This window comes from Miniopterus natalensis, chromosome 11 (genome assembly GCF_054644295.1).
Source record: "Miniopterus natalensis isolate mMinNat1 chromosome 11, mMinNat1.hap1, whole genome shotgun sequence".
Lineage (NCBI taxonomy): Eukaryota > Metazoa > Chordata > Mammalia > Chiroptera > Miniopteridae > Miniopterus > Miniopterus natalensis.
Window position 1 is genome coordinate 19,796,591 of NC_142091.1, and position 13,254 is coordinate 19,809,844.

Sequence of the window (13,254 nt, forward strand, 5' to 3'; positions counted from 1 at the left end):
CAATAAAAAATGAACTACTGACATATGCAATGACATTGATGAAGCTCAATATTAAGTAAAAGGAACCAGAACCAAAAGTGCATGAACAGGCAAAACTAATTTTGATGTTAGAAATCAACATAGTGGTTGCTATGATGAGTGGAGATTGACTGCAAATCATTTGAAGGTATATGCAAGGGAGTGATAATGATGGATCATGGAGTAAGCTGAGCTTTACTAAAAGTGAGAACATTTTCTACTAAAAGTGAGGGATGGGATGTACTAGAGAAATGATGATAGGATAAACAGATTGGGGTACAGTCTTAGAATCGCTGAATTCAAGGTACTAGAAGTAGTGACATGGAAAGACAAGAGGTATAAATCAGATTGAGATTTCTGAAACTGATATTTTGGAGGGTAATTGCTGAAAGGCACTGAACGGGTAAAGTTCAAGAAAATCACAGGTCACCAGGTTGGATGGATGGTCTATGAAGATATTGAAATTACAAAGAAAGATTGCTGGAATAGTCACAGGGAGACAAAAAGTGCCAGGTGCTAAAACTTTCAAGGAATAACATAGAAGATCTATAGATGACAGCGATAAGGAGGGGTAATGGTGAGCAGCATAGCTGGATGGCATGTGCTTTAAAAGAGATGAGGGATTTAAAAGAGAGAACAATGGTTAGAAGCGACAATGAAGAGCACTAAGACTCCTTGTACCTCATCCCTTTGTTATCTATCAAATATCTACTAGTCTCTTCACACTCTCCACAATTTCACCTTCTACCTCCTTCTCACATTCTTTATCAGAGAGAAACAGAGAAGCTGTAAGCAGAGAATTTTTCACATGCCAAAAAACAAAAAATTGCTTGCATCCATATTTACCTCAATTTGAGGTTCAAAGAACAGTTTCTAACACAATTACACGTCTTCAACTGCTTTAAGTCTTAATTTTTTTGAGGGGGTAAACATTTTCTGTTTACTTTCTCCTAAATACATGTGGGTAAGTATTTACATAATACTTTGGACAGGGGACATGATCAGGATTCTAGAAACTGATTTAGAAAGTTTGGGGGAAGGCTGTCAGCAAAGGAAAGTTCATCACTACACATAAGATGACCTGTGAAAATGGAATAACAACAGTAATCATTATTACAAGTGCTCACTATGGCCAGGCATTGTATATAAGTGTTATATATATATTACCTTGTTTTTCCTCACACAGTTCTCTGAGTAAAAGATGAAAAAACTGAGCCTTAGAGAGGGAAGTAATTTTGTCCAGGTCACGCAGTCACTAAGTGCAAGCACTGGGAGTCTAAACTAGGTAGTGTGACACTGCCAGGTTTTTAACCACTATCTGTACAGTATGTTACAGCCTTCTTGAAATTTTCCTCTTCTTTTCCAAAGTACTTCTATCCCCAGCATCCACACATAATAAAATTTGTCTTCCCATGGAACTCTATTATTATAAATAATAATTTAGTGAGATAATATTTATCTCACTAAATTGTAATTATCTATTTACTTTTCTGTATTGCTTATTAGATTCTAAGTATCCTAAGAAGGACAGTGTCTGTGTCAGCACATAGCATAGTGCTTGGATCATAGCAGGCACTCCACAGAATTGCTAAATGAAAGAATTACTTGCATTTTTACTGTCTCCTCCCTCATCAGACTCTAAGTTCATTGAGTGCAGGGACTTTTAATTTGTGGAATTCCTGAGCAGAACTCAAAGGCTTGCCTCTGGTAGATGCTTAATAAACAACAGTTGAATGGATTCTCGACCATATGTCAACTTTGAATAGATTAGAGCACTTTTAAAAGCAGTTTTCTATTATTTTGATTTAATAATAATTAATCTTCTGGGAATATAACAATAAGTAAAACAGATATGTCTATTTAACTGTTTATAATCTAGTGAGGCAAGCAAATAAAACCAAGTAAACAAAGAATTACTAATTGTCATAAGTGCTTTGAAGAAACTCTAGTCTGAGATAGGAAACCAAGGGAACTGATATTAAATAAGGTAAACAGGGAATATTACTCTGGGGAACTGCTCTAGGCAGAAGAAATAGCACGCAAAAAAAAAAAAAAATTAGAGTGTTTGAGAAATTGAGAAAATACCACCAGTTCAACAAAGTTTGCCAACAAGGAATGATGGTTTTCCAAAGCTAAGAGGTAATATGTTTCTTGATATAATCAGAATGACCATCACTAGTATTTAATATTGTTCCATAGTGGTCCTGTTCTCTGGGCTAAAATGTAGACAGATAGTAATAATAATTTCACACAGTACTTTCCAGGACCATAAGAAATAAAGCCTTTGCTAGACTGAATCAGATTAAGCCAGGGACAGAATGTGACCAACAAACAACAGCTTCCACTCCTAAACTCAATGACAGGCTCAATAATAAAAGTTTTAATAAGCAATTAATTGTAGTGATAATTAATATAGCTCTTTGCTTATTCACTTAATGACTAATTACTGATTTTCTTTTATGCTGTTATGTGCCAGACACTATGGTAAGTGCTGTGGGAATAGAAGGGTCTGATGACAAAAATGAGATAGTTTCTCTGCAATTATAGAAATCAGAGTTGTAAGAGTATTTTGTTGCTTCCCATTAACCCTGGAATTAGACTTTTTCCTGGAAGAAACATGGTCTGCCTTAGCAACTTAAAATTTTTAAAATTTATTTTTGATAAAAATTGTTTATACTTAAGGTGTTCAAAATGGTTTCGATATCTGTATACACTGTGAAATGAGTACCACAATCAAACTAATTAACATATCCATCACCTCCCATAGTTACTATTTTGTGTGTGTGTGTGTGATGAGAATATTTGGGCTCTACTCTTTTAGCAAATTTCCAGTGTATAATACGTTATTATTAACTATAGTCACCATGCTGTACATTCTATTCTCCAGTATATTAAACCCAGTAAAAGTTCAGTAAATAAATATTTTAAAAGGTAAATGAGAACTTACATATATACTAAATTTCTTTAATTTTCCTTTAATATATTATGAATAATATACTCACACATATGTAAACCTACTGATATCCAAATTTATTTTAATCTATTTATATTTATTAGCTTATACCATATCTCCACTTATGGAGGTTTGACAAATATGACTTATTGCTTAAAGTATAATTCCTTTTTATTTATTCTAAGGGTACATTTTTTTCCTGCTTTATGGGTAACTCCAAACTCTGTCATTCTCACTGATAATGATGCTATCTCCTACTTCATGTTCACCAAATAATTCATTCGATGATACTCTAGGTAATTTTATCCTGCCTTTAGGATATTTAAAGGAATCTTTTTTAATATAGATTTTAGAGATTCTTCCCAAGTGCTTGCCCCTCATCTGTTATTTGGTAGTGTTTCCTCTTCTCTTTATTTGGGCAATTTTCCCTATTCTGACCTTTTCTCTCTTATTCTGTCAGTTACACAGAAATTTTGCCTGATCACCTGTATATGTTTACATCATATTGTTTTAAAAGTATCTGAAGGCTCATTTTGGGATTTTACTCCTTAAAATTTATTTCAATTTCTTTTCTTCATGAAGTTACATTTAATCTATTGTTATTTATAAAGTTTAATGGTAAAATAAAATAATTTTTTTCCTGATTTGTTTAATCATTGGTAATCAACTATGCCTGTTGAAGGAATAAATGCCTGTTCATTTATTTACCAAAAGATAGTTCTAAAATTGAAAATTAAAAACAGTGTGGGAAATAAGTTAATTTCTTTTATGTGTGTGTGTATATCTTAAAATTACTTGTTCTACAAAGCAGCATATTAGAAAGTTACTTGAGCCCGGCCGGGCGTGGCTCAGCAGTTGAGCGTCGACCTAGGATCCAGGCGATCGGGGTTCGATTCCCGGCCAGGGCACATGCCCGGGTTGCGGGCTCCATCCCCAGTTGGGAGCGTGCAGGAGGCAGCTGATCAATGACTCTCCCATCATTGATGTTTCCATCTCTCTCTCTCTCCCTCTCTCCTTTCCTCTCTCTGAAATCAATAAAGACATATAAAAAATAAATAAATAGAAAGTTACTTGAGGATGTGCTCCAGCAAACTAATGGTATAGGACAAAATGAAAAAAGGAATGCTATGGGAGGCAAGAAACTGTGGCTCCAACTCCTAAGAGCATTAAAGGGAAGACCCAGGATGCCAAAGTGCATTAGACCTAAATGGTAACCAGTACCTGTTGATGATGGGAAGAGGTCTTAAAGGGAAACAAAACACTCCATTGTATAGACAGAGCAAGAGAATGGAGAACTTGAGAATGTGGTAAAAACATACAAGAAAATTACTGGTAAATAGAAACCAAAAAACAAGTAAAAAATAAAATAAAAATGAGTGTGCTTTTCAGCAATTAATGGAAATAAACAAAGCACTTGGTGCTATGAACATTTTCCTCTGAGTGCTACTAAGGATAACACTGACAATGTCAAAGTATAACTAACAAATAACAGAAGGAAAATGTCTCTAGGAAAAAAATACTTTAAAAAACAACAAATTTGTGAACCAATTTGTGACCATAATCTAAGTTGGTAGTATAAACTTAGATGACATAAAGCATAAGTGGATAGATAAAGAGTAAGGCCAAAAAGACCATAATAATATATATTTTAAAATTCATTAGTGTATAAATAATTTGACTCCCTTTATAAAAGGCGAAATATAGAGACAAATGATTAATGTTTAAAAAAGAAATTTTTATATCTTTACATAGGATTGTAGGATAATAGAAAAATAATACATAATGAAATTGTATTGGAAAATGTTCTGCCTTTTAGAATTTTAACCCAAAATTTCCCTTTTATATTTCCTACATCAAAAATCACATAAGTGTTTGATGAGAGAAGACAGGTAGGGAGTTTAAAGATCAAATCCACGTATAAAGCCTGCTATTTCACAGAGCAAGTCAATTATTAGAAAACACAATGGACAAATATTAATTTACTAATCAACAAAATAAATAAGCTTAATAGAAAAGAAGCAATATGTGAAAGACACCATGATAATTATTTTTACATGTGTTCTTGGCTATTCCTCTCTAATATTACCATTTTTGTTCTACATAACACTCCCTTGAAATAGATGGTATTAATTCAAATCATAAATGGGAAACTGAGACTCAAAGAGATTTAATAACTTGCTCTAACTCACGAAGCTCGGACTTTAACCTAGATCTCTGACACCAAAGCTCACGACACCCTTTCAACATATGATTATTCACCTTTATTGAACAATTATAATGTGCCTTTTATAGGCTTCAGAAACTAAAAAGTAGGAGAAAAACAGAAGCACACAAATACAAAACAAAAACAAGATTTATTAAATAATTTCAAGTACACCAGACAATGAAAGAGTTAATCTACAAAGAAGCATATGCCAGAAAAAAAAATTATAGGCAAACAATTTTGTATTCCCCAAATGGGACTTGCAACACATACCTAATGACGTAGTTAATAAACTCTAGGGCTTTTCTGCCATTTGTGTATTGTAGGAATATGGATAAAGGAGCAAAAACAACAACAAAAAATGGCATAACTATGCTGTTTTAAAAAAAATCTAGTAATTCAAACAAATCTTGAAAAATGTTAAGCAGTGATTGGATGGTTTACATTTTTACTTTACTTTCCAGCTTATACTAGAAAACATTTTTATGGCAGTCATTTATAAAATTCTTTTATTATATTTCCACCATTATCATATTTCCCCCCATTTTTCTGACTGGATGAATGAGGATACCCCATTCAGAAAAAGTATATAGAAATGAATAATAAAATCAATTTATATTCTGTTAGAGACTAAATACTAACTGGTAATCTTTTAATTTATCATGAAATGATACAAAAATAAAGAAGATAATACATTTTATAGGCATTTTAAGAAGTGTACATGACACTAATTAGAAGTTCTATGACAAAAAAAGATGATTATGGTCACAGTCAGTAACTAGATACCGCACCACCATGTTTGTACTTTAAGCAGAAAAACAATTATGAAATGTACAAAGCCACACAAATCTTGGTCAATGTTTTACAGATAAAGCATTGTCATGACTTAGGTTCATAAAATGCTACAAAGTAGAGGAACTATTAATTTTTAATGACTTTGAATTTCTACACTGTGAATACAATACACTTACTTACTTTTTTCTCCGGTTTGACTCCACAGAATATTTACGTGCTCGATTTCGACATATTTTTTGTTGCTGCAATAATATTTGACGCTCTTCTTCTAAATTTTTCTCTAGATGGATTTTCATATCTCTAATGATAGCATAAAGTTAAGGACAATGTCTTTAGTGGATGAGTGTCAGTGCTATATGTTAAGTACAATTGACATAATGATTTTTTGTGTAACAATTAGTATGTGTACACATTAGTGTTAGTATATGACCAGTAGATGTTTGATGTAAAAAAATTCTGAGTTGGTATTAGAATTGAAGATATATCTCATTTTCCCTGGGGAAAAAAATTACTTTTAGACATCATGAGCTCAGATAAGGAGACTGCACATCATTTATTAATTACACAGATATTTGAGTATTGATGAACAAGTTACTATCTTAAGCATATATATATGTATGCATATAGGAAAATGAAGGTTATATTTCTCTAATAGACAAACTATGCTTTTCAGTAGATTTTAGGATTCTTTCAGTATTAATGTTATAAAAACTTCATTATATATTTAAAAATAATCATGTTTATTTGAACTTTTGGCTGTTTAACACTTTGCTAATGGGAGCTTATTCATTTTCCATTATATTGCTATTTAACCATCTTTATACCATTGACCATAATTTATTTTATCCTCATTTTATTATATAGTTTTATCACATCAACACAAACACACGCGCACACGCACATACACATATTTACTTAAAGTTTCTTTTGAAGGATTTATAAAAATGAGACAAAAGGGAAGAAAATCTTGTTCTTTCCTAGCACAGAAACAACTGACGTTTTGCCCTGTTCTTCTCTAATATAGTACTTTTTTAGAAGGAGTCAGACTTCAACAAGACGGCTAGCTGCTAAGTCACAAACAGCACGGTCGTGGAGGAAAGTGCTAGTTCCTTTCAGGGCAAGTGAGAGCAAAGGGCGAAGCTGCCTTGGCTCAGGTGAAGCAAGCCAGTTCTGTCCTCTGTTCAACAAGTTTGAGATCTCATTACAAGACCACAAAGAAAATCACAAATGTAACGTTTGTAATGTTCTGACAATTTATATGTTCTTAAACTTAGATCAAACGACTTTCTCCACATATACATGTATTAATAAATGTTTATATATAAATATAAAAATGTGTATTATATACACAACTTTTGCCCCCTGAATTATAAAGAATGCTGCTGCCTTTGCATCATTTCAAAGTATGCTCTTCAAGTTTAGAAAAAATTAGATGGTTGGTTAAATTTTTGTTTTTCCCACAAGCTGTAACGTATAGGTAAGATATTTCCCTAAGAATCACTGATAAATAACTGTTTAAAGGAAGGTAATTTTTATATACTTAACATTAAAAAACCAACCAAGAATACTATGGGTTGTAGAATTAAGTAACACATAATGGTAATTTAAAAACAGTCTAACCTACTCTACCTCACCCTCGTCTTTCCCTGTCCCAATTTAGTCTTTCTCCAATTGGAGCTCATTTAGTGTAACAAACAACTATGTATCATGCAACCTATATTGCTGCCGAATTTATCAGAGCTATCCTGATTCTTTTTCTTCTCGGTAACCCCTTCCACAGCCTTGGCTCAGGCATTCCAAATCTCTTACCTGGACTCACTTAGCAGTTTTCTAATGTGATTTATCATGCCATTCTCTCTCTTTACTTCTAAATGTGTCATCCTCCTTTTGAAACTCCATAAAGCCAGCTAATTGCAAATATGATTGATTTTCTCATTCTTTGTTGTTCTCCAAAAGCTCTTATCATCTTTATGACAAATTCCAAATTTCTTGGAATATAAAGCTTTCTATAATTTTCAACATTATTTCTCAACATTTCCCTGCATGAATCCTTTTTGCCTAGTCACACAAGGATACATATTAACAGAACATGCTGTGATTTATCATGCCATTCTCTCTTGACACATGCTTGGCTAACTCTGCTCATCCTTTCAGGGTGCAAAGAACCAAGGATGGTGGTGAGAGAATATGTGCAGGTAATTTAGACTAGGGTATAAATTGGGCAGGGAAGAAAGAGAGATAAAGTGGGTGCTAGAATAAAAGTGGAAGGGAAGAAGACTGGGGAGACTTATGAGAAAAAAAGAGGCATAAATGTGAAGGGGAAATGAAACAATTCACTTTGGCTAATTTTAATTAGGAGAACTTTATGAAGTTTTGTTTTTTTATAGCATTTAGAGTTAAGAAATTTTGACTCAAGTAGAAAACTGGATGTCTCTCAGTACTGACTTCATATTTGAAAATCACATGTAGAAATTTTGCCAGGTTACTTGATTTTTTTCTCATTTAGTCATTCATTCCAATAAATTTGAGCATTACAGACAGGCACAATGAAAATCCAAATTAATATTTATAAATGGTGCTTAAGTGTTTCTTCAACTAATAACATGATATTCTTGATTTAGTGTCATAGTCTTTATTATATTAAAAAAGAATTTCTTTATTCCAATTTAAATATATACACGCTATGTATCTTATATATACTAGCAAAAATATATTTGTAGATACATATTTATATATGTATATATACACACATACTAGCAAAAGTTGTTGGGTTTTATCAAAGGCTCTTGGGCATATCTATTAAAATGATCATTTACAGCTTTTAAAATTTTAACCATATGTTTAGTATTTAAGTATATATTTTTAGTGATATATGTCTTTATAGGAAGCCATCATTACAACTCTGGAATTAAGTCTTTTTGGTTTTGTTCATTTAAGGCACTGCTGAATTTCTTTGATGTCTGTGTCAACACTCGTGCCCCATAAAATTAAAAGAATTCAGCCTACCATTTCATTAATGGCAATGATGGAAACAGACACTTTGTCAATGGGCCATTTACAATGCTTTCCTACTTTCTAACTTAGAGATAACTCAGGGTCAGTGTAACAGGAGTTTAGTGTTCAAGAAAATACAGTGTCAAGGGGACAGGATCAAACCCCTACTGAAAACAGCGCTGCTTATTTCAGAGCACACCTTCGAGAGGGCCGGTTTTGGGGTGCAGCCACGGCAAAGGCCAAAGGCAGCAGGGTTAAAAATGAATGGGTAAGAGGAGCCAGGGGGTGCAGTTGCACACCAGCATTTTCAGAATTTAGCCACAGAAAGACAGTCACGACAGAGGGGTGGAAGCTGGAGGACAGCATCGGAGGAGGGCTCTTTTAATAAGCACGAAGCTCTGTACACATGCCTTCCTCGCTAGCTTTTTATCCCTAATACCTAGAACGGAGTCTGCCAGCGAGCAGGCCCTTAATTAAACTTGCTTGTCAGCGTGCTGTTAAAACTGCAGCGCCCCAGAAGGAGTGGGAGGCCACGTGGGCAAAACAGGGTTAACCTGGAGGGAGGAGGCGAGACGCCCGGTTCCCCGCCGACAAAGTCCTCTGCGAATACCACGGTGAATGCTAATCATCACCATATTCTCTAAGGAATACACACGGTGTACTTATTTTGAAAACAAAACTCTCAGCTTTTTCCATTTTCTACAATGCCACCCACAGCTACGTCAAAGGCGGGCTCCCCGGTTCCTCCGGACTGTCCGAGCTCCTGGGGCGGGTCGCGTCCCGGGCCCCGCTCGTCGCGTCCCCTCCGCCGTCTCCCTGACAACGGGCGGCGCTCAGGGGCGCAGAGCACCCCACGGTCCCGGCTTCGGCGGCTCCGGGGAATGAACCCGCGGCGAGTCAGGCGCACTGTTAACACGGACTCTCTCTTCGATTTAGCAGAAACCCTTTACCTGTTTGTGGAATTCTCACCGCCGAGCAGCGCGGTTAATCGGGAGGACGGTCATGGGAAGTAAAGGGCGTACGGCCTAATCCTAGCAGGCAAGAAACCGACCTCCACAGCACACGCGGTTTACGTTTTTTAAAACTCGCCAACATTGGACACCGAAGCTGAAGAACCGGGTGGGGTCACCCGGTGGCGGGGGAGCGGCCACTAGGGAGCGGTGTCACTTCAGGTCTACGGGGGGAAGCTCCGGCGGCTCTAAGGCAAAAGTCCGCCCTAAGACCCCGGCCCGTTCCGTTGCCTAGCAGCGGAGGGAAGGGGGAGCTAAGGCGAAAAGACAGGGGCCCGGCCGCCAACGCGCTCCCGCGGCGGCCACGGTCGGGAGGAAGGATACAGGTAAGCGCCAGCTCGGTGACGCCCGCCGCCCAGCCGAAGGTCGAGGGGGGCTCTGTCGCGCGTGTCTGAGGATTCAGTGCCCAGTCCCGCGACCGCGCTCCGGGCTCCGGGCCTCCCGGTCAGCATCCTTCACCTCAGCGCCGCCTCCGGACTCGCCCCTAGCGCCTCCTTCATGGCAGCTCCCGCTCCATCTTCCTCCTCCTCGGCCCCTCCCGGCACTCGGTCTCTCAGGCCGCGAGTCACAGACGCGGAAGGGTTGCCCGCGGAAGCTCCGGTTCGCTCTCTGCGGCGCTGGTGGCTGTGGTGGCGACGGCAGCTGCGGCCGCGAACTTTCCTGGCAGCGGGAGAGGTAGTGGCGGCGACCTCGCCGCCGCCGCCATCTTGACAACCAACCGACGCCGCGTCCTTCGCGACGGAAACCAGGGGGCGGGGCTGCGCGGGGCGGGGCCGGAGCCCGAGACAGCCAATAGGAGGCCCTGGCTGCCCGCGCCCGGTGCCCCGCTGGCGGCGGGTGGGAACCGGCGTCTCCAGGGACCAAAGTTTTCCCGCGAGTGGAGGATTCGATTGCGCGTGAGAACCCGGCTCAGCTCTGCCGTCCTTTTCGTGAAGGCGTTTTCGTGGGGTGTTGAGAGTGATGGAAGACAGTGAGATGAAGACCCCCCGGTGCCGCCGCCGCGGCGATCCTGAAAGGATTTCCTCGGGGATAATGCAGGGTAGAGCTCGTTCAGCCACCGAATCCTGCTGTGGGGTTCGGGCCGAGCCTTTCTGGGGCATCACTATCCCCAAACACCAGTTCTTTTAAAAAGCGTCTGAAGTGGGAATTTCCGTTCTCTGCATTCTCTCGCCTACTCCCCATCGTCTGCCCTTCCGTCTTCCCGCCGTCTCCCCAGCGAACAGGCTCGCGCTTCGGGGCTCCCGATGGCGCCCGCCCTGCTGCCCGCTTCTGCCAATAGACCGTCCCAGCGTCGGCGGCCTGGAAGGAAGCCCACATGCAACCTAGGAATCTCCTGGGAAGATCCTCCGAAAGAGGTCATACTGAGATAAAGAGGGATGGAAAATTGAGTGGATTTTCGAGGCCTCAGTTTAACGGCTATACAAGTGAAAATCTCAAGAGAGGAAAAAAAAAGCCGAAACTGTCTGCTGGAACCCATTATAAAAGTACAGGTACATCCTGACAGTATGTCAGCCAGGTTTTATTTTGGTGGGAAAATTCCCCGATTGGAAGCAGAAGGTAGAAACCAAATAAAGATCACTCATCCATCCTTCAAATGCTTCTGCCTTTGTGAATCCATTTGTTCATTTTTAGAGTTGAAATTATGATAAAAAATTCCAGTGGAAACTACTTAAAACTGATTTTTTGCAAAGTTGGATGCATTGACTCAAATTGAAATGTGCTCTGGTTGCTGAGATTTTCAAGTGCCACAACAAATCCAATTTCTTTAAAAATAAAAATATATATATGTTTTTTATTGATTTTAGAGAGCGAGGAAGGGAGAGGGAGAGAGAAATCCATGTGAGTGAGAAACACAGATCTGGGAATACAGCCAGCGGCCTTTTGGAGCACGGGACCAACCGAGCCACACCGGCCAGGGCCAAATCCGGTTTTGATTTAGAACACAAAACACAGCAGCCCCCTTCAGGACAACGCTAAGAGGATATAATGTATACTTTTGGCAGAGAAAGACTAAATGTGTACACTTGGACCATTAGCTATCTTGGCAAGTGTCTAACTGGCTTAGCCACAGGCATTGACCTTGATTCTATCCCCATTGCTGTTATCCCAAGTTTGCATCTAGAGCAATGGAGAGAAAGAGAGAGAAAGAGAGAGACAGAGCACTATGTGGGGCAGGGCACAGTGGAAATAAAAGGGAGAAACCTGTGGTTGCTGTTTGGAGCATTTAGGCATTTTAGCCTTCCTGAAAGTCTAGCTTTTGCTAATTATTAATTTAGTATCTCATAACTCCTTGTCACCTTACTGCTTTGGTGCATGGTATATTAGCATTAGAAGCATGACTTGGTTGCCTGCAAATATTTGCTTATATAAACATTCTTCATTCATATGTTGCTTTACAATAACCAAAAGAAAATAAATTTTAAACAGCATCTTGCCAGCTTTTTAAAAATAAATCACAGGAACTAATTTTTTTTGTTTTGTGATTCTTTTCTTCAAAACATTAAGCTGGTTTTCCACATTTTATTTAAGTTATATAGTCTTAAATTCCAAAAAAAAAAAAAGGCTGTAAGATTAGATAGTTGGATAATAGAAAGACAATTTGAATTATTTATAAACTTTACCTCTTGATAGGAAAGGCAAATATGATTGAAGCAATAAAAAAGAATATACTAAAATCTTTGTTTTGTCGGAAGAAACAGTCATATTAAATATAATGTTTAATTCTTTCACACTCCAAAACCACAAAATAATTGATTTTTTTTTACATTAAGGAAATACACATTTTGAGCATGTGCCAAGCACTTTTTAGGTGCTGAGGATTCAGTGGTGAACAAAACTTTCAAGTCTCTATGCTTATGAATCTTGTATTTATATTTTCTTCCCACCAGAATATATCATGTAGTGAAAAGTACTACCAAGAAAAATGGAGTGTTAGGGGGATACAGACTGATGTCAGTTCTGTTTTAGGTAGTGTGCTCAGGGGAGTCCCCTGAGAAAGGGAAATTAGGACAAAGGTCTGAATGAAGAAGTGCATGGGGCACGTACTTCAGATTCAGTGGGGACTTACACAGTACGCAAGAAATTAATACAAAATCCACTTTCCAATGGAGGGAATGCCCACTGGAGAATTTTGAGTAGGAGACTAAAAAGGATCACCGTAGCGGTTGTGGGGAAATTTAAACTATAATTGACAAGACTAGATACAATGAGGCTGGTTTGAATGGTGTTATAGCTGGTTGGGTGAGAGATTATGGAGACTTGGTCTATAGTGGTAGTAATGG

General features: G+C 38.2%; 1 protein-coding gene across 1 annotated transcript in view; it reads right to left on the reverse strand.

Annotated features, from left to right (window-relative positions):
- The window catches only part of CEP126 (centrosomal protein 126), a 64,091-nt gene extending 53,666 nt beyond the window's left edge, over positions 1-10,425 (reverse strand). Inside the window, exons 1-2 of the mRNA XM_087821592.1 lie at positions 10,298-10,425; positions 6,150-6,269 (exon numbers count right to left, since the gene is read on the reverse strand). Coding sequence (XP_087677718.1) covers positions 6,150-6,269; positions 10,298-10,425 — 248 coding nt within the window. The remainder of the gene's footprint in view (positions 1-6,149; positions 6,270-10,297) is intronic.
- Between the last annotated feature and the right edge of the window lie 2,829 nt (positions 10,426-13,254).